General features: G+C 43.6%; 1 protein-coding gene across 5 annotated transcripts; it reads left to right on the top strand.

Annotated features, from left to right (window-relative positions):
• Window positions 1-5,250: 5,250 nt before the first annotated feature.
• WFS1 (wolframin ER transmembrane glycoprotein) lies at window positions 5,251-25,503 on the top strand. 5 transcript variants are annotated; one of them, XM_083698224.1, is made up of 8 exons: window positions 5,251-5,660; window positions 8,106-8,201; window positions 16,469-16,551; window positions 17,573-17,717; window positions 19,078-19,248; window positions 20,122-20,205; window positions 22,231-22,376; window positions 23,130-25,503. In XM_083698224.1, exons 2-8 carry the CDS (start codon window positions 8,111-8,113, stop codon window positions 24,930-24,932), a joined length of 2,523 nt encoding a protein of 840 aa, XP_083554350.1. In that variant the 5' UTR covers window positions 5,251-5,660; window positions 8,106-8,110; the 3' UTR covers window positions 24,933-25,503. The 5 variants fall into 5 exon arrangements, with proteins under 5 accessions (XP_083554350.1, XP_083554352.1, XP_083554353.1 ...); XM_083698226.1 differs by having other exon boundaries at window positions 5,267-5,660; window positions 8,109-8,201; XM_083698227.1 differs by having other exon boundaries at window positions 5,290-5,700; window positions 8,109-8,201.
• The last annotated feature ends 256 nt before the right edge of the window (window positions 25,504-25,759 follow it).

Raw genomic sequence — 25,759 nt, 5'->3', positions numbered from 1 at the left:
TCTCTGCTGAAATACATATAGGTAAAGACTGAAACAGAAATAAAAACTGTGGCGCTACCATCATCTTGACTGATGCCACTCCACCCATCTGTCGCAGACAGACAGATGGCCTTAGACCAAATGTTTAGATCTTTATATGTATATTTTTCACTAGTGACAAAAAATTAGCTCTATAAATACTTCTCTTTCCCTGGGGGCCTCTGACAAGAATGCCTGCGGGTTGGAGACCATCAGGGCAATATCATCAGCAAAGATATTTAGTGAAAAACTCTGCCCATTTCTCAAGATAACTTTTATTTTCTGGTTATTTTGGATGGTGTTAGCTAGGACTTTGTTTGACAAATAGTACCTTGGGTTAAGAACTTTGCTTCAGGTTGAGAACAGAAATCGTGCTCTGGCGGCGCGGCGGCAGCGGGAGGCCCCATTAGCTAAAGTGATCAGCAAGTCCTAGGCTCTGGTATATGATATTTATCTTGCAAAACAGCATATGTTAAAAATTTATCTTTCTCATCTATCAGTTGATCCAAATTCATTATGCCTCTGGATGTGCTCAGGACAGCAAGTCAAAGAAAAACAATAAGCTTAAGACTCTGCTAGGAAAGCAGGGAATATTTATTTCAATTACTTTCTAAAATGAACTTTGGACATGATTTTATATTCATTTTACAGTATTTATACAGTGGTACCTCGGGTTAAGTACTTAATTCGTTCCAGAGGTTCCTACTTAACCTGAAACTGTTCTTAACCTGAAGCACCACTTTAGCTAATGGGGCCTCCCGCTGCTGCCGCGCCGCCGGAGCACGATTTCTGTTCTCATCCTTAACCTGAAGCACTATTTCTGGGTTAGCGGAGACTGTAACCTGAAGCATATGTAACCTGAGGTACCACTGTATGTATTTGGATAATAATAATACTTATATTTAAGATAAGTATATATGGAATTGTAATTGTTAAATTTTATAATGATATAATTGACATTTTCCTTCTTATTTTTTATTTTATTCAATTAAACAATTATTTAAAATAATATTTAAAAAAGTAATTATAAAGGATTAGGGATTTCTATGATAATGGCTAACCTAAAACAGAACGAGAGATCAATTTTATTTTTTAATAAACAAGAGCACTCTTGATTTGAATTTAGGTGGGTTAGTTCCTCCATAGCAAAATAGAAACAACAAGAGAATTAACATAATTTGAACACTTGATTGTGGGACAGATCACTGACATTGGTAGAATAGTAACCAAATTAGATAACAGGATTACAAAATGCTGAGGAAAGGGTTATGACATAGGCGTAGCCAGAATTTTTGTCTGGGGGGGCAGAACCTCAGTTAACTATGTATTTTTTTTTTTAGGGGGGCAGCTGCCCTTCCCTGTCCCTACCCCCACCATTGGCTACGCCCATGCATTGCGATATTGAACCCACAGAATGGGAAAGAATATGGAACAAGATGCCTAGGAAATCAATCTCAGCAAAGTTTCAAGGCTCTACCCTTAATATAACCAGTAGGTGGCACTGTGCACCCATGAATTTACCACATATTAACCTCACTCTCCGCCCCAAATGAAAAAAACATAACTACAGTATGTATTTCATGTTACCCACTGGCAGCTTTTGGAGAGACGGTGTTCTTATAAACGAGACAATAATTGACCCCAACCCCTTTCTTAGCTGAACTAGGGTTGTGGCATCGGCCAAACAAATATGATTTGGATAAATAATTGATTCTATATTTCTTGTTAGCTGTCAGGGTGGTTATGGCAAGAAAATTGAGATATTTAGAGGGATTTAGTAAGGATTTATGGTATAGTCAAATCTGGTCGATAGCTATTGCTGAAAAACTAACCCCAAAATTAAAGGTATACTAGCGGGCAAACAATCAACATTTAATTTTCTACTATGCGTTGGGGAAAATTATTATTTATTATTGATTACTACAATGCATCCTGTAAAACATTCTACTCTTTGGAATTATTAGTAACTTTTCAGCTTTAAGTGAGAATATAAGATGACCTCACTGACAATATTATGATATTTATAAATAAAACATATCATTTTTAAAAATCACCACCCCACAACACCAATAATTATGTTGGTGACTTAAATTTGTATTTGGTGTGTTGTTGTTTAGTCCTTTAGTCGTGTCCGACTCTTCGGGACCCCCTGGACCAGAGCACGCCAGGCACTCCTGTCCTCCACTGCCTCCCGCAGTTTGGTCAAACTCATGCTGGCACCTTCGAGAGCACTGTCCCACCATCTCGTCCTCTGTCGTCCCCTTCTCCTTGTGCCCTCCATTTTTCCCAACACCAGGGTCTTTTCCAGGGAGTCTTCTCTTCTCATGAGGTGGCCAAAGTATTGGAGCCTCAGCTTCAGGATCTGTCCTTCCAGTGAGCACTCAGGGCTGATTTCCTTCAGAATGGAGAGGTTTGATCTTCTTGCAGTCCATGGGACTCTCAAGAGTCTCCTCCAGCACCATAATTCAAAAGCATCCATTCTTCGGCGATCAGCCTTCTTGATGGTCCAGCTCTCACTTCCATACATCACTTCTGGGAAAACCATGGCTTTAACTAGACGGACCTTTGTTGGCAAGGTGATGTCTCTGCTTTTTAAGACGCTGTCTAGGTTTGCCATCGCCTTTCTCCCAAGGAGCAGGCGTCTTTTAATTTCATGACTGCTGTCACCATCTGCAGTGATCATGGAACCCAAGAAAGTAAAATCTCTCACTGCCTCCATTTCTTCCCCTTCTATTTGCCAGGAGGTGATGGGCCCAGTGGCCATGATCTTCGGTTTTTTGATGTTGAGCTTCAGACCATATTTTGCGCTCTCCTCTTTCACCCTCATTAAAAGGTTCCTTAATTCCTCCTCACTTTCTGCCATCAAGGTTGTGTCATCTGCATATCTGAGGTTGTTGATATTTCTTCCGGCAATCTTAATTCCAGTTTGGGATTCATCCAGCCCAGCCTTTCGCATGATTAATTCTGTATATAAATTAAATAAGCAGGGAGACAATATGCACCCTTGCCGTATTTGGTGTATGTGTGTTTAATTCTAATTTGCATTCAGTTGAATTATTCACCCCCCTTTATTTCTTTATTCATATAATGGGTCAGGCCTATGACTTGTAACTACAGGTTGCTGACTTGACTACAGTATTTGACTTTATAGGAACAAAACATTTTCTGGTGCTGAAGAGAAGCAACGAGAAACCATGCTGAGCTCTGCCCGTTAAGTGATTTACTGTATTTGTATACGTTATGGTTACCAGATGTCCCCGGATTTCATTTAACGTCCCCGGATTTATATTTTAAGTTTTGTAGATTTATTAGTAGGGAATGAATGTTGCGTGATTGGTTCTATGGCACAAGACACATCACATGGGGACTTCTGGCGAGGCAAAATGCCGGGCGCACGGCAGTGAGCAGCTCCTGAAGCCAGCGAGTGCCAACTGTGCTACCAGGCTGGCTCCGGGCTGCAGAGACTGCTGCCGCCACTGCCAAGGGGGAACCGGGGACACCCAGCATGTCAACTGGGGGAACCACTGACCCCCCCCAAAAAAAATCAATCCGGGAGCAAGAGCGCCCAGCCACCTGGCCAACTGCCCACAGAATATATTACTTATTCTTTAAAAAAAAAAACTTTTCAATTTTTTTTCCTCTTTTTTAAAAAAAGTGTCCCTGGATTCTTTGAAAAAAATCTGGTAACCTTATTATACGTTTCAGAACTAACTTCTAACAAATTGCTTTATTTGTCCACTAGTAAGCTATAGTCTGTGGGTTAAACCACAGAGCCTAGGACTTGCTGATCAGAAGGTCGGCGGTTTGAATCCCTGCGATGGGGTGAGCTCCCATTGCTCAGTCCCTGCTCCTGCCAACCTAGCAGTTCGAAAGCACATCAAAGCGCAAGTAGATAAATAGGTACCACTCCGGCGGGAAGGTAAACGGCGTTTCTGTGTGCTGCTCTGGTTCGCCAGAAGCGGCTTAGTCATGCTTGGCCACATGACCCGGAAGCTGTACGCCGGCTCCCTCAGCCAATAAAGCAAGATGAGCACCGCAACCCCAGAGATGTCTGCGACTGGACCTAATGGTCAGGGGTCCCTTTACCTTACTAAGCTATAGTCCAAAATCAGAACAAGCAGATAGGATTGTCTTGGCTATGCTGGCTGCAGTTGGGCCTGAGACTGAAAAGAACCCAAGGAATTTCTCAAGTAATGATGCATTCCGGTCATTTTCTTCCACAAATGTTATACCTAGAGATAGTTGTCGTATGCCAGAAATGTGTGCTGCGAAAACTGATAATCTCGTAAAAGTGTCAGCCTTCACATCTTCCCTCAAAATTTGGCCACACTATTTTATTATCTCATTCTGCATTCTTGTAGATGTGTATTTAGTGTTGTGTATTTAGCCCATTGTAGTAAAGTGTGAGTTACAGCTCATGGTTTGTTTCAAGTGAGACAGGCTACAGGTTGGGGTTTCTGCAGGGCCAAACCGCAGGTTAGCGCTGCATCGAGACTGAGGAAGGAATGAAGTGGTGCTGGTTTTGTTTCTGTGCACCAACATGATTGCTTCTACTTGCCGAGTTATGGTGTGGCTAAGCATTGCATGGAAACCTGGCTTTTCAGTGACAGTTGTGCAATTCAGAATTTTTCTTTATTATCCACCCTTTTGGAAATGATTCTTCTCAGTTTAAAGAGAGAGGTTGAAGCATGAATGAATAGTAATAGCTGCTAATCTTTGAGTTAGAAAGTACTATTCTCATAGCAGATGTTAATCAAAGTTGCAGACAGAAGGCAAAGCAATGAGTTTTGCTCTTTTTTTTTTTTAAAAAAAGCAGCATTAGCATTGAGTGCCTTAGTTTCCAATAGAAAAATTTCAAATGCTCTGCAACAACACAAGATTTTGAGTGGTATTAATTAGCAACCCGGGTTTGAGGTATCACTGAAATGCGCATTTTGGGGGCGCTGCAAAACATGAGGCTTGGGCTCTGCAAAACTTTGGCCCGGTTTGGAGTAAATGGGAGAATGGGAGTGGTGTTACTGCAGCAGAAAGCAAGGTTTGTGTTGGAAATGCTTGCCAAGCTTTGGCGGGGGATCCCCGATGTTGGGGTTCCAAGTTAATGCAGCAGGAAAACCTCCCGGGGCAAGAGCCGGCCTTGCGCCCCGCCCTCGCCCTCGCGCCTCCCGGCCTTTCCCGGGGTGCGCAGGCCGAGTGGCGGCCGGCGAGGGGCGGGCAGGAAGCAGCTGGGCAGCGGAGCTCCTCCCGGGCCGGACGGGGAGGGGCTGCAGGGACTCGCCCCGGCGCCCCGTCCGCGCCTCCAGGTGAGGCGGGTGGCCGGAGGGCCCGGCTGCCCTGACCGACCCAGTCTCCCGTTCCCGCTTGGCCTCGCGCGCCCCTCGCGGAAAGACTTCCTCGGGAGTAAGCCCCACCCGCCGCCGCCGGAGTTGCTGCCGGGAGGAGGCGGCTTTCCCCTCGGCGGGGCGGGGCGCTAGGCGACGAGGAGGCGGCCCCCCGCTTCTCTTCGGGCGCGCTGCTCTTCGCTCCGGGAGCTGCTGCTTGGCGACCGGAGGAGCGAGGGCGCGGCGGCGGCGGCGGGCGAGGTTGCGCCGGGTGGAGGCCGGGCGACGCGGGGCTGCTCCGAAGAGGCGGCTCTGCCGGGCGAGGTAACTCTTTGGCGTCGGGGGAAAAGGCTCAGCGCGTAATGTATGTCTCTTACTCAGCATATTTGGGAGCGGAGCCTGGCGCTTCTCAAGCCACGCTTGCTAATTTATGAGCAGCCACATTAAAATAAATCCCCGGCGCGTCTTTTCGGGCGCCCTCCGCTCCCCATTTCCCCTCCCTCGTTGGATTCCCCTCTCCCAGCGCAGAACCAGAAAAGTTGACATTTCTTCCCTCTCACCCTCGCCTTTTGTGGAAACCTCTCTTAGCCGGGTTGCTGTCTGAACAGACAATTCTTCCGATTTCACGTTGAGCAATAACTTTCAAAATGTGCCTTTTCCAAAATCTTTGGCTCCGAGGCGGTTAGTTCATTTTGGCATGCGGAGCGAGCTGCTTATTTATTGGCGGCCGTGAGGGTGAGGATAAACGGGGAAACCTTCCTTCCCCCCATTTCAGCCCCCCCCCCCGGCAGCGCCCACTTCTGGCATTGAGAATTTGCCCTTGTTTTGGAAACTCTTTTGCAGGAGCCGCGCTTGGGCCACAAGCAGAAATGGACGCTGCTGGCTGGAGCTCTGTCTCTGCGCCGCCTTTCTGCGCTCGGCTCCTGTGCGCAGCGAGCTGGCTCCGTGTCCTGCGAGAAATGCAAGAACTAAACCGGACAGCTGCAAAGGCGGTTTTTGTAGCTTCCGTATCAGCACGGAAAACTTGGAACAGTGTCCGCTGAACTGACCTTGTAAAAACAATCCTGCTTGTAACAACCTCATAATGTTCGGTGGATATTCTGAAACTTGCATAGGCTTCATATTTTCGGATTTGTTATTTTATCGGGGGTTAATACTTGTAATCTGCTCTCTGCATTTGAGACTGGCTATCCTAGAGGAAAAACTGGGTGTCAAATGAATTATTATGCCCCTGGGATAACCAGACTCCAGTTTTTGCCCATAGTTATCTCTATGGAATCTTGTAAACAAGACTCGTGCCCTCTAGTTGCCAACGTGAGTAGCTAAGTGCTGGCAGGATTGGAGCCAGATCTGGGTGACTGAGAAGCAAGAGACAGGCTTGGGTGAATCCTGAGGTATGTGGAAGTATAAAACTTCTTTTTAAATCCCAAAGGGGCACCCCCACCCCAGAAAAATCCACTGACGACTGAGAATGCTTATGGTCTTCAGGGGCAACAAAATGTGTCATTTCTGTTGGGCAGGGGGCAGAGAAGAGAATTGTCCATTTTGAGCTCCTTATTGTATCCTGGATAGTACTATTATTGTAATCTAGCTGGAATCCTGAGCAAGAACACTGCTGATAGGATACTGCAGCATTTTTCTGTAGGTCTCTCTTGTGTTCCTTGATCATCTTAACTGGCAGTAGAGGTTAGTCAAGAATTTTTTTAAGCATCAATCTAATCAATATATAATATTGATTATATAAGCCACTAGAAGCAATACAGTCATCAGATGGTTTGAGACTTGCAGTTAGCTAAATGCAACAAAATGTTTCAGTTTGGAGTGCATCTGTTCGGGGTTCTAGCTCCACACCTGGTGAACATGCTCAGTCCTATTGGCAGCTTTTGTTGCTGTTTTCTCTATGGCCAAGACACATTTATGCCTGGCTCAGTTTCCCCACTGATGTTTATGGACATTTATTTCTTCCTGACATTATTTAAAAACAGCTTCTCATTGTGAACCAGGCAGCTCCCTCTCCAGACAATTGATATAGCTATGGTTCTCCATGCTCGACTGCTCCATTTCATTTCCCTCACCACCCAGTTTACAGGCTGCTGCTGCTTCTTCTTTGTTTTCAACCTTCCATGCCACTGATCTGTTATGGGGCTATTTGGGGGGGGGGGTTCCTCTGTTAGGTTCCCCTTCTTTTTGTATCCCTTGCACAAAATGTTCACTGCCTGTAGTGTATTTGGTCAAGCAGCTGACAGGCATGCGAAGCCTCATAAGGAGGAGAGGGTGACTACTAATTTCCTCTTCTTGCATGCAGATCCTTGTAAACAGATATCCAGTGGGTCAAAATCTCTCTGTGTTAGAGCTTATCACACCTCCTGATACGAGCAGCAGTCAATGTTATGAGCTTCTTGCCGAGTAAAAACATGTACCTTGAATGAGAGCGAATGCTTAGAAAGATGGTCTGGTGTAATATGACCCATATATATTGAAGGAGGGGGGCCAGTTCAGGGCTCTTGTTTGAAGAAGAATTGAAGAAGTAGGGGGGAAACCATTTCCAGCATGATCCTATGCGTGCTTCCTTGGCAAATTGGAATAGGATTGCCACATTTCTCTATGAAATACATTTTGTAATTAGTTTGCTTTTCTCTCAAAAGATAGGCATTAGACCTTGATCATTTCCATATGCATTACTGTTTTATTATTTTCATGGTTAAAAAATTAAAAACAGCACACAATGGCTATAAACTTTCTCCAATCTCTGTTATTTCTAATCTGTAGCAGAAATGGATTCAAAACAAGATCCTGCTTCAGGCATCCATTACACTCAGCTTGGAAGATCCCAACTAAATGCAGCTGCTGGTGCAGAAGGACAAGGTGAGGGAAATCAGAAACCTTGATCGTCTTCTGGAGATTTAGTTCTTATCTACTTAGTTCCACCTCAATTTGCCAAACAGGCAGAAAGGGATTGTTGAGATGAACAGGACGCATGAAGCGTGAAATGGATTGTACTTGCTGTGAAATAGGGTTTTGTCACTTTCTCAAGTAGTAGTAAGATCATCCTTGCGCTCCCAAGACAGCGAGAAGCCTGGGAGGAGTGTGGCCACAGCATTGCTGAGGTGGTTGGAGTATATTTGTAGTTCAGGAGCAACTTTCCTGCTTGGAAGGAGGAATGGCTTGGGGGGGGGGGGCTTCCTTGCCCAGCCAAAACGCCCAAAGTGCGTTGGCCAAGCAGGAGCCAGCTGGACAGACCCTGCCCCGCTTTCCTGTGACTGCCATGTGTACCTCAGCCTCATGGTGGCCAAACCAGCCTGGGGAGGGACAGGTTGACACAGGTTTGGGGTGGGCTACAAAGGCTAGTCAAAAATCTTGGACCTCATTAATATCATTGTTTCTCTTAATTATCCCCTCATAGTCTAATATCGAGGGTTTTTATCATGTTTCTTAGAATGGAAAAGTTGCTCTGAATTTGGGGTGTCAAGAGAGGCAGTGGTCCACCCCCCCCCCAGAAGTATTCATGCTCAGATTCCACTCACCCAAATGTCTCTCCCTGCCCTACAGAGCAGCCTGGGTGGCATGTGGCAAGACTACTGTGGTTTGCTGGTTCAAGTCCTGCTGAGGGAGACTGTACCCTTGGGGATCAGTATCTGGTCTGGTCATCCTAATCCAATAGCTGTGGGAAAAGGTGGCAAGCGTAGACCTGATCATCACAGGAGTCTCATTAAGGCTACTCTATTCTGAGATTGCTAAAATAATAAAATAATATTTAGCAAATGCCATTATTTAGTAAATATTTAATTAGTCTGGTTTTTTTCTGGATGGCAACTGTTGAAAGTGTGGATCTTGGTCTAATCTACTCTTCAGTGTCCATCAGTGCAGGCATTTGATGTGCTTATAAAGTCTTCCAATTGTTTGAAAGCTTTGTTTGCATTGGGTCTTGCTAGAAAGTGGATAACTTAAAATTACTAAAAACACATCTGGAGCGGCACAGAAGGGTCCTGTCAGATTCAACCAGTTACCTTATCTGCACCATGAACGACACTGGGTTAATCTTTAGACTGTTTGCTAGGTTTCAACCAGAGATTTGGGAAAGAAAGTTAGTTGGATGTAGAGTTGCCTCCTGCCAGATGGTTTATTTGTGAAAGAAGGAAAGAGTGCACCTGTACAAGACAATGAAGATTGACTAGTTCCTGTATTGTTGTTGTTTACTTATACAGTGGTACCTCTAGTTACAGACTCGATCTGTTCCGGGGCGCCATTCATGCCTCGAAAAGTCAGTAACTAGAGTGCCGCTTCTGTGCACACGCGTGGCAGAATAGAGAGCTTCTGCACACGTGTGTGGGGTGAAACCCGGAAGTATACACTTCCAGGTTTGCTGCATTTGCAAGCCGAAAAGACGCAAAATGAACCCAACGCAACACGAGGTATGACTGTGTATTGATCAGGTGAATACATTGAAACAGGGCCCTGTCCTGCTTCCTGATCCATAATTGACTTCTGACTTCTGCTGAATGATTGAAACTAAGATCTTCACGTCAAATCTTACTATGGACTAACATGAACTTATCTCTATTCATAAATTCTTATCTTTAATACTGTAGCGAATTATTGTGTTATACATATCCTTATGAGTTTGAGTTTCTAATCTCTGTTTGAGTTTGTAATCTCTGTCTGAGTTTGTTATCCTTGTCAGAATACATACTTTTGAACGGATTAGTTTTTGTTACAATTGACTATTGATTTGTGAGTAGGAACCACTCCCACTATTGAAACTTATATTGGCCAGAGTTCTTGGTGTGCTTTTTTCTTGTATATTGATTAAGGCTGAAGATCTCTTTTCATGCTTAAAAATACTCTGTGTGTTGGATCCAGGGTTTCCCATCTGTAAACAAAATGCCTTCAGTTCATGGAAGGCCCCCAGATCCAGTGGGATTCCCTGCGGGGGGAGTGGAGGGAGTGATTTTTTCCACATTTCCCCTTTCCTGCCTGCCATCTTGCAACCCTTTGGAGCAGTTTTTCTTGGGGCTGCGGGGAGATGGATGAATTGCCTCCCCTCATCCTTCCTCCTCTGTGAACGGAATTGTGATGATTCCAAATCTGGATCAAACTCTATGTAAATGACTTTCATTGTTCTCTGAATAATTGGTGCCACATTAAAAAAAATTCAAATTATCCTTTGTAACATGTCTTTTTTATTTCATTCTTGTGAAGTGTCAAGTGATTTGGCCCTTTTATTCCTCCACCTACATATCTTAAATGTGCTTCTTATTACTGTCACTGAGGGCGTAGAAATGTCATCCCCTTGGCACTTAGTGTGCCTGATAGCTTTTAGTTGAGGTGTGACTCTCCAGTGATCACAGATGCTTGCGTAGCAATATCTCAGAATTCTTTCAGTGACTCTTGCTTCCATGTAACACATTTAGAATGGGATTTTAAGGAGGATACTTTCCTCCTGACACAAACATAACAAAATCCCATTCTGTAGTGGGATGGCATGTTTGTCATTGCTGCTGAAAACTGAATATAAGATGTTAATAATACTGTGTGGATTTCTCTCTTCGCTCTCAGTATTGCTGACCAGTAGATACAGCTACTTTGCTTATTGAATCTTTAGTTAAGTAGCTTTCTTTTTTCTCATTTTCATAGTTATAGCAAAATCAGCTGCATTTCTTGTTTAGTCTACTAAATAGCTAATCTCTTCGTCATTTTTAGTGGGGAGAACACATTTATTGCATGTGCCGACTCCTACTTTGCGGAAGATTATTTATGTATTTGTTTATTTGAGGGATGCTGAAGGACATTGCCAAAAGCAGGTGGGATATGGAACCTGGCTCCAGAGACAAGGACACTTTTGGGGCAGTTTCCTACTTCCTGATTAGAGAGAGACCTGAAGGAGCTGAGCAACAAAAAACACTTTTTTTTTTTACCCCAGTGGGGATAAAATCATCATCATCATCATCATTTATTTATACCCTGCCCATCTGGCTGGGTTTCCCCAGCCACTCTGGGCGGCTTCCAACAAAATATTAAAATACAGTGGTCTGATAAACATTAAAAGCTTCCCTAAACAGGGCTTCTAAAAGTCTGGTAGTTGTTCTTCTCTTTGACATCTGGTGGGAGGGCGTTCCACAGGGCGGGTGCCACTAGCGAGAAGGCCCTCTGCCTGGTTCCCTGTAACTTCACTTCTCGCAGTGAGGGAACCGCCAGAAGGCCCTCGGAGCTGGACCTCAGTGTCCGGGCAGAATGATGGGGGGGATGGAGCAACAACTCGGGGTTTTTTTTGAGTTTGAGCAAGTGGCTACTCTCCTCCTAAGGCAGGCATGGGCAAACTCAGCCCTCCAGATGTTTTGGGACTACCATTCCCATCATCCCTGACCACTGGTCCTGTTACTAGGGATCATGGGAGTTGTTTAGGGAAGCTTTTAATGTTTGATGTATTACAGTATTTTAGTGTTTTTTTTGGAAGCCGCCCAGAGTGGCTGGGGAAGCCCAGCCAGATGGGTGGTGTATAAATAGTATGATGTTGTTGTTGTTGTTGTCGTTGTTGTCCCAAAACAAGTTTGCCCATGCCTGCTCTAAGGGTATCTCTGAATGGAGCAGTGCCCTGGGTGGCCATGAAATTTTACAGTGTCCCCTGACACCTGTTTGCTGGTGGTAACGGAGCATGGCTCTCCTTCCACAGAACTGGCAGGCCCAAAAAGAATTTGAGGTAGTGTTGTTCTACTTAACTCTTGCAAATGGTATATCTTTCAAGGGTCTTTGGGAGGGGGGCCTGAAGGAAGTAGCAGTAGAACCTTGCACCCCCTTTATTCTGTGGTGGCCAGGCATCTTGACCATGCAAGAAATAAGCAAGTGCCCAGCATCTCAGGTCCGTGGTGTGTCTACTGTGGGCTTTAGCAGGTGCCCATCATACTAACCCTGTTAACATTTGTTTGGGTACGAGTTGCAGTGGAAGCACAGACAATTCTAATCAGGATTTATCAAAGCTGTTTGATCAGTGTAGTTTAAGAATGGAACGGGACTTGATACGTACGATGTGGCCTGGTCCCTCCATGTGTAGCAGGATATTCATTCAGCCACAGAACTCGCTTCGAGAAGTATAAATAGACTCAGAGAAGCAAAGACTCTGTCCTTGTTAGATGAAATATCTACCAGTAATTTGAAAGCAGAAGCTTCTATGTTAATTGCAAAGGGCTTGAGGGCCCAAATAGCCAGTGTGATGAAGGCATGTCTGCCACTAATAATGAAAGCTTTGCACCTACTTCCCTGCTGTAACACCTGCTGGAACCCAGGGATTTCCCTCCACTTTGTTGGTTGCTGCTGTTGGAGGCTGAGGAAATGCCCTCTTTCCAGCTGTTTCACCCCCTACTGTTTTTTCAAAAGCAGATTGATTTGCTTGGGAATTATAAACCACTGAGCCTTAGGCTTGCGGATCTGAAGGTTGGTGGTCCAAATCCCCGGGATGGGGTGAGCTCCCGTTGTTCGGTCCCTGCACCTGCCAACCTAGCAGTTTGAAAGCACGTCAGAGTGCAAGTAGATAAATAGGTGGGAAGGTAAACGGCGTTTCCATGCGCTGCTCTGGTTTCACCAGAAGTAGCTTAGTCCTGCTGGCCACATGACCCGGAAAACTGTCTGCGGACAAGCGTTGGCTCCCTCGGCCAGTAAAGCAAGATGAGCGCCGCAACCCCAGAGTCGTTCGTGACTGGACTTAACTGTCAGGGGTCCTTTACCTTTTTAATTAGATAATCTGTTTGAAAATAACTTCTGCATAAAAATGTGATAGTACTGCTTAGTTTTCGTGAAATTGTCAGAGCTACTGCTAATAAGGGGACGCGGGTGGCGCTGTGGGTAAAAGCCTCAGCGCCTAGGGCTTGCCGATCGAAAGGTCGGCGGTTCGAATCCCCGCGGCGGGGTGCGCTCCCGTTGTTCGGTCCCAGCGCCTGCCAACCTAGCAGTTCGAAAGCACCCCCGGGTGCAAGTAGATAAATAGGGATCGCTTACTAGCGGGAAGGTAAACGGCGTTTCCATGTGCGGCTCTGGCTCGCCAGAGCAGCGATGTCACGCTGGTCACGTGACCCGGAAGTGTCTCCGGACAGCGCTGGCCCCTGGCCTCTTAAGTGAGATGGGCGCACAACCCCAGAGTCTGTCAAGACTGGCCCGTACGGGCAGGGGTACCTTTACCTTTACCTTACTGCTAATAAGGGGACTAGCCATAGAATCAAGGGAGAAAAAGATGAGGACGTCTGATGGACTTGCTTCAGACTGAATGTGGAAGAAGAGTTTCTTCATCGTCCACTAAATTGCATGAAGGTGTATTGCTTTTAAAGAGTTAAGAAGAAATACTGCTGCTGGTTACTTTCCTTCCAAGAATTAAGAAGGTGACCTTTGTAAAGTATGTGCTTGTTTTGAAGACTGGCCGTGCATTTGCATGAGTCAGAGCTTTTTGAAAGGCCCATTTTCATGCCGAACATAAACTTATCATCCAAACAAAGATGAATTGCCTTCCAGAGGAGATGGAGGAAGAGAAAAAATGAAAATATACAAGCAGCTATGGTGGTCCTGAGACACAGTTTTTCAGCGCGTTGCACTGTTCTTATGAAAACAAACCATGGCGCTTTCTGGCCTAGAGAGGAAGGCGAAATCGGGACTCACTTGCTGCTGTTCCAGTGTAGCAGAGCTAGTACTATATCCACAGATCCACACCATCCCTTTAAAGCACTTAGACCACTTTAACAGTCATGGCTTCTCCCATAGGATCCTGGGGAGATTCTTAATGGTGCTGTCCGCACACAGCTAAAATTCCCAGCACCGTTGACAAACTACAGCTTCCAGGATACTGCATAAATCTTAAAGTGGCACAAGAGTATTTTAAATATGTCACAAGATATAGGACATAAATATACAATTTGAGGATTGGGAAAAGTTGTGGAAGGTGGATTTGAAATTTGCAGATTGTTCTCTCTTGAAAGAAAACTATATGAAAATGATCTATAGATGGTATATCACACCAGTACAAATGGGGAAAATGTGCAATACCGGGTCAAATACATGTTGGAAATGGAAAGAAAAAGAAGGTACTTTGTACCATATGTGTTGGGAATTTAGAGAAGTTAAAAATTTTGGGAGATGATACATAACAAATTGGAAAAAAAAATGTTTAAAATGACATTTGTAAAGAAACCAGAAGTGTTTTTGTTAGGGATTTTAGGAGGAAACCTGCCAAGAAAAGCAACTAATCTATTTATGTATGCAACAATAGCGGCAAGAGTCTTGTTAGTACAAGGATGGAAGAATGAGGAAACCCCAACAAAGAACAACAGCAAGAAAAACCGATGAGTTATGCGGAGTTGGCAAAGTTGACATATAAATTACGTGAGAAGGACAATCGTGACTTCAAGGAAGAATGGGAACTTTTTACAAACTATCTAAAAAAAAACAACAAAATGATTTTGACTCCTTGGCAGGTTTTGAATAAACAACCACAAATTAATTAGTAGAATATATAATAATAATAATAATAATAATAATAATAATAATAATAATAATAATTTTTTATTTATACCCCGCCCTCCCCAGCCAAGGCCGGGCTCAGAGCGGCTTACAAGCAATAATAAAAACAAGATGAATGATTACAACTTAAAAACAAAAATAAAATACAACATTAAAATAATGGAACATTAAAATATTAAAATGTAGCCTCATCGCAGGAGGAGAAGGAAAAGAAAGGGGGGAAAAAGAGAGGGAGGGAATCAAACTGGCTCCAAGCCAAAGGCCAGGCGGAACAACTCTGTCTTACAGGCCCTGCGGAAAGAAATCAGATCCTGCAGGGCCCTGGTCTCATGAGGCAGAGCGTTCCACCAGGCCGGAGCCAGAGGTGAAAAGGCCCTGGCTCTGGTCGAAGCCAATCTAACTTCCTTAGGGCCTGGGACCTCTAGGGTGTTGCTATTTATGGACCTTGAGGCTCTCCGTGGGGCATACCAGGAGAGGCGGTCCCGTAGGTACGAGGGTCCTAGGCCGTGAAGGGCTTTAAAGGTCAAAAGCAGCACCTTGAACCTGACCCTGTACTCCACCGGGAGCCAGTGCAGCTTGAAAAGCACTGGGTGAATATGCTCCCATGGCAGAGACCCCGTGAGGAGCCTCGCTGCAGCATTCTGTACCCGCTGGAGTTTCTGGGACAGCTTCAAGGGCAGCCCCGCATAGAGCGAATTACAGTAGTCAAGCCTGGAGATGACCGTCGCATGGATCACTGTGGCCAGGTCGGGGCGGGAAAGGTAAGGGACCAACTGCTTGATGCGGCGAAGGTGGAAAAATGTCGCCTTGGCTGTTGCTGTAACTTGCGCCTCCATGGAAAGGGAGGCGTCTAGGATTACACCCAAACTCTTAACGGAAGGCAATGGCACTAATTGGGCCCCCGCAAGAGAAGGGAGTTGGTCCCTCATCCCCATGCCATCCCGACCTAGCCATAGGACCTCTGTCTTCGAAGGATTTAGTTTCAATCGGCTCCCACGAAACCATCCAGCCACAGCTTCCAAACATCTGGTCAGTGTGTTCGGGGCCGAGTCAGTGTGGCCATCCATCAGCAGATAGAGCTGAGTGTCATCAGCATATTGGTGACAGCCCAGCCCAAAGCTCCGGATAATCTGGGCAAGGGGGCCATAAAGATGTTAAAAAGCATCTAATCTATATGACAGATAAGGCAAATATATGTACAATTTTTAACATGCAGAGAATAATACGTGCAAACAAATCAGAGTGGGGAGTTGAGGAAAGTCTTTAGAGGGTGGGAGTGGGAGGGAAGGGGGGGAATAAGGGGAGGGAAATGTAATTGGTTATTTTGATTAATAATTTGTTTCATTAAAATCGTTTAATAAAAATAAATATTTTTTAAAAAGAGTATTTTAAATATGTGGTGTGCCTGTGACCAAGATCCGGTTTGGGTTAACTAATTTATTACTAATGCCAGGCGCAGCATCATTGTTTGTAAAGACTCGTTCTTGCAGCTGCAGATTTGACTTGCATTCCTGAAAAACTGGGTTTCAAGCATCAGTGAGTACATGATCTGCTCAAGCAGTGCAGGTTGTAGATGGGCCCAGCCTCAATGCTCCTTTAGTAAACGCAAGTCTTTTTTTGCCTGCCTTCTCTAGAGACTGTGATGGAGGAACCAGAGGAGCTCTTTGAAGAACTTCTGGAAAGAGCAAAAGCTGGGGAACCTAAAGCGCAGACAGAGGTAATTTTTCATGGTTGTCACTTTCCTGTATAGCTCTCTTTAAATAGTGCTGGATGCCCTTTTTCTAATTATAGTTTAAAGTCTTACGCTGTAGTTGTAACTTCATAGGATTATAAATGGCGTTGCGCTGAATTTTCAGAGATTCCATTTTTACTACAGAAACTTGCAATTTGGAAAGATGTGAAACACAGGAGGGAAAGCATTCATTCCGGCTGTGGGGTAACACCAGTCTTTTCCCCCCACTACCCAGGTGAGGGCTGACCAGGACTTCATCCTGTCTTTGACTTAGAGCAACATATTTGGTCACCCTTACCCAGCTGTGTTACGTCAAACATAGGAATAGATGTCAGCCGGGTTCGTTTTGAAAGGAATCCTTGGTTCGCTGGTACTTTTCTTTCAATATGAAGTATGCTATGGAAGATGGCTGTTCGTAAGGAGAACCCTGATTTGGACGTAGAAGAGAATTGTAGGGTCATAGAGTTGTAGAGGTGGAAGAAAATCCTATTTCATAGAATCATAGAGTTGGAAGAGACCACAAGGGCCATGGAGCCCAACCCCCTGCCAAGCAGGAAACACCATCAGAGCACTCCTGACATCTGGTTGTCAAGCCTCTGCTTAAAGACCTCCAAAGAAGGAGACTCCACCACACTCCTTGGCAGCAAATTCCACTGTCGAACAGCTCTTACTGTCAGGAAGTTCTTCCTAATGTTTAGGTGGAATCTTCTTTCTTGTAGTTTGGATCCATTGCTCCGTGTCCGTTTCTCTGGAGCAGCAGAAAACAACCTTTCTCCCTCCTCTATGTGACATCCTTTTATATATTTGAACATGGCTATCATATCACCCCTTAACCTCCTCTTCTCCAGGCTAAACATGCCCAGCTCCCTTAGCCGTTCCTCATAGGGCATCGTTTCCAGGCCTTTGACCATTTTGGTTGCCCTCATCTGGACACGTTTCAGTTTGTCGGTGTCCTTGAACTTAAATTAAAACAAAAAAAAATTATCTTTTTTCTATGTTTGTATAGGTGGGGAAGCATTACCTGAAGCTTGCAGAAGACCAGGATGAGGAGCTGAACAGTTGCAGTGGGGTGGAGTGGTTGATCCTTGCTGCCAAGCAGGGACGAAGGGAAGCTGTTAAACTGCTGAGGAGATGTTTAGCGGAAAGAAGAGGTATACATCCCTCCTGGTCCTTGACAATTAACACCTCCATTGTGAATTTCAAGAGACTTCTATTGAGCTTCCTCAAGGATAAGCATGTTAGAAAAATCTCAAGATTTATTTTTATTCTATTTATTTTTATAATATTTATCCTGTCTGCTACGATCCTCCTTGCTAGGTGGAATCTACACACATATTTTAAAAATGCTGTGAAAATGCTTTTTAAAAAAAGGTTTTGTAAAATATATTGAATTTGCCATAGCTCACCATTGCCATCTAATGTCACATTTGTATATTGCACTTTACAACACACTTAAAACGTTTTATTTGCAGCTGTATAGCTGAGTCCCTAGTCCCTGTTTAGCGGTCTAGCAGCTTTGTTTTGAACTTGTTGGAGCATGTGGGCTTTCATCAAAGGCAAAACCCAGCAAGAATGCACTGCAGCCGTCTGAGCCTGCAAATTACTAGACAGAGTTTGAGTAACTGAGGTTATGCAGTCTTTGTTCAGGAAAGCCCACAGTTAGTATATTAGCCTTGGCTAACAAAGGGCAATCCATAACACTGAAGCCACTTGATCCTTTAGCAACAGTTATAGATCCATGAGCTTTCCCAAGCTGCACACCCCATAATTATGGTGGGAGTGAAGCCACTTGCACAAGTCATTGAACAACGTATTCCTGAATAGACGAACCACCCTCTATCAGCACCCTTTTGGCCTTCCTCTAGTCCAGGGGAAAATGTGTGTGGCTGGTGGCTTGGTTGGCTACATTTTTGTTCTTTGTGAGCAGCCACTAACAAGGGGAAGACGAGATTCTTCTATTCCAAGAATCTGCAGTTTTGTATACACTTTTAAAGGCCAGATAAGCAGCATGCAGAGGAATACTTAGTATTTACCAACAGAAAGGAAATAATTAGGTTTTTTTTTAATGGCATAAGGTTGGAGAAGGGTTTTTGGTCTTGGCTACAATGAGAACCAGAAAGTGCATGTGATTTTTGCACTTCCATTTGCCTAGCTCTCATGATCAGACTTGGCATCAACCCCATGTCATGAAAAGGCAAAATTCACTTCTCTACTCATCAACAAAACTCTTTTGGGTATGTAATTCATTAAGAAGAGTCTTTGTTCCAAAGGGTATGTAGAGATGACTTCTGTAAAATGCAGTGTGAATTAAGGAGATGTCTACTTACTTTAGCTATATAAGATGCGAATTTAAAGTCTATATGAGTAACCTAACTCTGGTTTGAAATGTGAGTTAGTTTTTGCAAGCACTTTGATATCTTTTGAAGTGACAAATTATTAAAAGGTGTCAACTCTTCCCTCAGCCTAGAAGGTGGGATAATCGTACCCAATTCATTTTTTTCTTTACTTGAGGCATCACTTCAGAGAATGAACAAGAAGTGAAGAAAATATCATCAGAGACTGATTTAGAAAGAGCCGTGAGAAAGGCTGCGTTAGTCATGTACTGGAAACTAAACCCAAAGAAGAAAAAGCAGTTGGCTGTTTCAGAACTATTAGAAAACGTTGGACAAGTTGACAGTGAAGGTTTGTATCCAATATAATATAAAAGATGTACTGAACATGAATAATTCTTCCAAAATTAGAATGGTGTAGGGAAAATTGCTTAAGAGAAAAAAATGTTGCAGTGATAGTCATAGGTATAATTTCATTAAAACATGCAAGTGGAAGAGCACATGAACTCCACTGCGCTTTCTGAGAATGCAAAGTGTCTGGAAACAATAGTACCTTATCTATTATGGCCATAAGAAACAGTCTTTAAACTGAGCAAGACCATGATCCATCTAGCCTAGTATTTTCGCCCCTGTCTGGCAGACTCCTCCAGATTCTCAAGAAGAGACAGCTCCTTCCCAGTCCTATTTCCCAAGGACTGGAGATGCTCAGGAATCATAAGAATTAGTTGATTGATCTGTTAGGTAAATTACATATTCTTTTTCATTAATTGGGATATTTTAAAAAAAACAAAACACTTATTTTTAACCCAGACCCTTATAAAACTGCAGGTAGCATGCTTAGGCACAGTATTTTATTTCTGATGTCTTACTGTAATATAAATTGGCCCTCAAAGTTTAAGTGACAGTCTTTAGTTTTTCACACTATCTTCGCTCTCTTTGATTTCTCAAAAATTGCTCCTTCCTATGGCAAATAGGTTTCCATTTAAACAAGAGGCATTTTGGATAATTAATCAACTTTACATTCTAATCCATTGAAAGCTGTTGATTGAATCCCTGTAGAATCAGCCTTTACATTGCTTTTTTAAAACATGGGGGCCACAGCTATTTTGAAACAGCAGATTGCTATGCTACACAATTAACTGATGCAGTATGTATATCTTTTGGGTGAGTTTCTCTTTCTTTGAATTTTCCCACTGATGCTGTGTGAAATACCTTGAACAAACAGGTGGTGAGGAACAGACTGGCGGCCCAGTTCCAAAAGCCGTACAGAAGCAAAGAAGGATGCTGGAACGGCTGGTGAGCAGCGAATGTAAGGAAGTATTTCTTCTGTTAAAATTGGATCTTATACACGGTTCAGGCTAATTCTTTTATCAGTTACCTTGTGAGAAAGATGTTGGAGATCATGTCCTCAGAATGTTTTCAGTTGGGCTCAGGATGCGGTTTTCTAAACGGTTGCCCTTCAGTGTCCTGCTGCGCTGCTCCAAATTGTTTTCCTTCACGTTTGAGTCTTTTCCAAAGAGGGGAAGCACACTTCCCATAAAGAGCCAGCAATGTTCAGCGGGTGGGGGGACTTTGTTGGGGGAATTGGTGCACGGTTGCTGGGTGACCTTTGACCATTCACACTCTCATCATCACCATCATCATTGCATTGGCATGGCATCATTCACAAAGGGAAGAAAAAGAAAAGCAACAATAACCACCAAAACCATAAAAAACACCACGCACTGCAAATACAATAAACCACGATCACGTCTCCTAGAAGTTATTTGTTGCATACGATAGAATAGCAGGGGGATCTCAGGTAGAATATGCCAGCTTAAATGTTCGAATCATGTCACATAGAGGAGGGAGAAAGGTGTTTTCTGCTGCTCCAGAGAAGCGGACACGGAGCAATGGATCCTAACTACAAGAAAGAAGATTCCACCTCAACATTAGGAAGAACTTCCTGACAGTAAGAGCTGTTTGACAGTGGAATTTGCTGCCAAGGAGTGTGGTGGAGTCTCCTTCTTTGGAGGTCTTTAAGCAGAGGCTTGACAACCATATGTCAGGAGTGCTCTGATGGTGTTTCCTGCTTGGCAGGGGGTTGGACTCGATGGCCCTTGTGGTCTCTTCCAACTCTAGGATTCTATGATTCACCTCCATCATAACCTTACCTCTCAGGGTTCTTATGGGGGAAACCTCAGGCGCTTTGCTTCTTGAAGGAAGGGCAGAAGGCAGAGGGGGCCATGTGCCCATGCATTGAGGCATAGAATGGGCAAATAGCTTCTTTTGAGTATCTGAATTGGCCTGCCACTCAGGGGGTTGCTAAAGCAGGGTATATCATGTTCATTGAGCAGGGCAAGGTGTCCTTTTCCAGCCGTTTAAGGGTTTGTATAATCATCGGGGCCCACCAATAGGATCCTTAAGCCTCTGGGAAAGGGCCACCTCCCCCCCCCACCTTAAAGGGGGAGATGAACCTTTTCTCTTAGCCTTTTTTATTCCAAGTGTCAAGACAGCTATTGCTCAATATTTTCCACCATAACTGTTAAGTTTGAAGTTACAATTCTTTTTCTTTTTGCATAAAGTCATTATTCCTAAACTTAGTTTTATAGATTCTCCCAATTTGCCTGACAAGAAAGGCATAATTACTAGTCTGAAACTTCCTTGGATTATCACTTGGATCCTAAATGTAAACAACAAGAAAAAAAACAGACAAGAGCTAAAAAGACTAAGATCCTGTTTATTTCACAGGATGTTTAAAGGGCTAGTTCATTCAAAGTTCCTGAAATCCACTTTTTAAAAATAAAGGCATAGCAGTATTTTAATTATCTGTTTGGAACTTGGGAGTCACGGGCTCATCTTCATTTAGTTTAGTCATTGGCCATGATGACTGGGACTGATGGAAGCTGGAGTCCAAGATCTGGAGGGCCACAGCTTCCCCATCTTTGGTTGATGAGTTCAGCAGTTCAGGCCCATCGTTCAGGATTTGCATTTACTGGTGTATGTGACTGGCTGGCTTTGCAGAGTTTCATTTTGCTCTTCATCCTTCGATCGCCATGATAATTCTGAATATTTTCTAGAATTTTATTTCCTCCACAGGCCCCTGCAGCAGTCATACAGTTGAATAGGCTTAAAGGTGCATAGTTAAGGACATAATAATCTTGAACTCATGACTTAAATAGGAGAGTCAAAAGGAAGAGAGTTTTGCCACGTTTAAAATGTTGATATCGGAACCAACTTTAAATCTAGTCTTGTTGGTTTATATGTGTTGTCACTGCTTAATAATCCACCGTTAACCATTTTCTCTCAAGGAAAAAAATGTTTTAGTAATGCATTTTGCCTTTACAACTTTCAGCTAAGAATTATATTGCCTTGGATGACTTTGTTGAAATTACCAAAAAGTATGCAAAAGGCATCATCCCAACCAACCTTCTGGTGCAGGATGACGATGACGATGAACTGGCAGGAAAGAGTCCAGAAGACCTTCCTCTTCGACTCAAGGTGAAATTTTGTTTAAGAATAAGTGAGGAGGGCCAAGGTTCTGAAGTGTGAGAATTGAATGTAGCCTCATTTTTTCCTTTCCTTTCAATTGCTCTGTGTGTGCGCGCGTGTGCATGCATCCTTCCCCAGTCACAACTCTCATTGCAGGATACTTATTGTAAGAGGCTTTAACAAGTCCGTTTCACACTCTTCATTCTCCTTTTGAAGAGGTTGCTTTTCTACTGGCAGCCAAATTCTGTGTCTCATCTGTTTCTGGCTATAGACTTAATTGATAAACTCATATAATCTGCCTGACCTCTGGTTTCTTTACACTCTCTCTTTCTCTATATAGACTCTCTACCACCTGGTCCTTGTCAGGCATTTGGGGGTTGGGTTTTTAAAAATTCCTTTAATTTGCATACCTCTGCATATGTGGGGAGCCCCCCCTTCCCCAGTGTGTAGAACCCAGGTTGCCTCTGCAAAAATATATATTTTTAAAAGGACTCATTTCACTTCCATCTTGTATGTATTTGGATCACCTGAGTTCACCATTTCAGTGGGATGAAATGGTGACAGGATTTGTAACGTCTGTGGGCACTAGTTGGAGAGCCCAACACAATGGCTATCACAATCAGCTTTTCGTTAAAAAGAAGAAGAAGCTTCTGAAACAGCTGATCAGGTTTGGCTTGATTGTCCATTCTGTCCAGAGGACGTGGGGTGATACGTGATGCTACAAAAGAGTTGTTGCGTGAACTGCATTTTCTTTCTTTCCAGGTGATAAAGTTTCCACTTCATGCCATTATGGAAATCAAAGAGCACCTTATAGATCTTGCATCTAAAGCAGGAATGCATTGGCTGTCCACTATTATCCCAACACACCACTTCAATGCTCTCATATTCTTCTTCGTCATCAGTAACCTGACCATTGACTTCTTTGCATTTTTTATCCCACTAGTTATCTTCTATCTGTCCTTCATTTCCATGGTGATTTGCACCCTGAAAGTCTTTCAAGATAGCAAAGCTTGGGAAAACTTCCGCACCCTCACTGACTTGCTCCTTCGCTTTGAACCCAACCTAGATGTCGAGGAAGCGGAAGTGAATTTTGGCTGGAACCACTTAGAGCCCTACCTATACTTCCTCCTCTCAGTGTTCTTTGTCATTTTCTCCTTCCCTGTAGCTAATAAGGACTGGATACCCTGCTCAGAGTTGGCCACTATCTCTGTTTTCTTCATGGTGACAAGTTACATGAGTTTGGGCGCAAGTGCCGAGCCCTACACACGCAGAGCGTTGCTCACGGAAGTTGCAGCAGGTTCCCTCTCCTTATTGCCAGTTATACCTGTTCATTTGGGCCATTTGAAGCTATTGGGGAAAACCTTTTACAGCATTCCTGTTGGCCACTTCTTTGTCCTGAATGTGAGCGTTCCTTGCCTTCTGTTTTTGTATTTGTTTTATCTCTTCTTCAGAATGGCACAGATGAGGAATTTCAAAGGCACCTATTGCTACCTGGTTCCTTATTTAGTGTGCTTCATGTGGTGTGAACTGTCAGTGGTGATTTTGAAAGAATCCTCTGGCATTGGGCTAATTCGTGCCTCCGTTGGCTACTTCCTTTTCCTCTTTGCTCTTCCTGTTCTCATGGTAGGCATTGCACTGATGTGCCTTGTCCACTTCATAAAATGGTTCATAACATTAGAGCTCATGAAGATTGTGGTAACTCTTCTGTTATGTGCTGTTCCGTTGCTTTTCCGATGGTGGACAAAGGCCAGCATCTCTGTGGTTGAAATTGTGAAATCCCTAACAAAGAGTTCTATAGTTAAGCTTATTTTGGTGTGGATTACTGCCATAGTGTTGTTCTGTTGGTTTTATGTGTACCGCTCAGAGGGGATGAAGGTGTATAACTCTACCTTGACGTGGAATCAGTATGGGTTCTTGTGTGGTCCCCGGGCTTGGAAGGAAACTAACATGGCACGCACCCAAATCTTATGTAGTCATCTGGAGGGTCATAGAGTGACTTGGACGGGAAGGTTCAAATACGTGAGAGTTACTGACATCGACAATAGTGCAGAATCGGCAGTAAACATGCTTCCTTTTTTCATTGGTGACTGGTTGAGATGCTTGTACGGTGAAACATATCCAGCATGTGATCCCCAAAATGTAACCCTGGAAGAGGAGGAACTCTGTCGTCTAAAGTATCTGACGAAACACGACTGCCACATGAAAAGGTTTGACCGCTATAAATTTGAAATAACGGTAGGCATGCCTTTCAATGGAAGCAAGGTTATGGAAGAGGACGATGTAACCAAAGATATTGTGCTGAAGGCAAGCAACGAGTTTAAGAAAGTGTTACTGAACTTGAGGCAAGGAAGTGTCATTGAGTTCAGTACCATCCTGGAAGGCCGTCTTGGCAGCAAATGGCCTGTATTTGAGCTGAAAGCCATTTCTTGCTTGAATTGCATGTCTAAACTTTCTCCTGCAGGAAGGCATGTGAAACTAGAGCATGACTGGCGAAGCACTGTCCAGAAAGCTCTCAGATTTGCCTTTGATTTTTTCTTCTCCCCATTTTTGTCAGTTGCATGCTGAATTTTAATTGTCATATCTGCACAACCAAAGATTTGGCTTAAAAACAAGTTATAAAAATGTTTCAAAGGAATGAAATTAGTTTTGAGTACAATGCACAATGCCATCTTAGTAATTTCTGTGCTGGACATGTCTATATGTGAAAAACATTATTTGCCTATTAAAAGCATGAAAAAGTTTCTACAAGAGCTGATTTTTAACATCAGTCAGAGATATTAAAAGCACTTTATTTATATAATTCACTCTTCCACTCTCCTATACTTAAAGCTGACTTCATGGGTGACAACTGTCTAGTGCCAGTTATGTAGTGATTCATACAAAAATATTAACTGTGCTATGAGATAGAAATTGTGTATTCGGTGTTGGAAAATGACAGACTTTTAAATCAGTCATCAGTTTTGCTGAAAGTATTTTTGAACAGGAAAGAAAAGTACTTTGTGTGATCATAGTGGAAAGTCTGAATGGCTAACGTGTCGGAATCTGCACTGAAGGTGGAAATGGATATCTGGCTAATGGTCTGTATATATGAATACAAACACAAAATTAAAAAAGGATTCAAAATCTACATTATAAAGATTTGTAGTCTTATTTGAATACGCTTTTGTCTCACACAACTACCTACCATTCTAGATTTTACACCACTTTTCACTTGATAAGCGCAGTATCCCAGACTATGTTCAGTAATGGACCACTATAGAGGCCTGCACCCCTCCCTCCTTATTGCCTTCAAGTATGAACTAACAGGTACTTCTTTCCTGCTCTGTGTGAACTTCTTGAATATGCCAAAAGGAAATCCACAATTAGAGGGCAACGCCACAGATTTGGCCACG

The sequence above is a fragment of the Podarcis gaigeae genome, assembly GCF_964106915.1.
Source record: "Podarcis gaigeae genome assembly, chromosome: 9".
NCBI lineage: Eukaryota > Metazoa > Chordata > Lepidosauria > Squamata > Lacertidae > Podarcis > Podarcis gaigeae.
The sequence above is the reverse complement of the archived record's forward strand: the minus strand, read 5'-3'. Positions and strand labels throughout refer to the sequence as shown.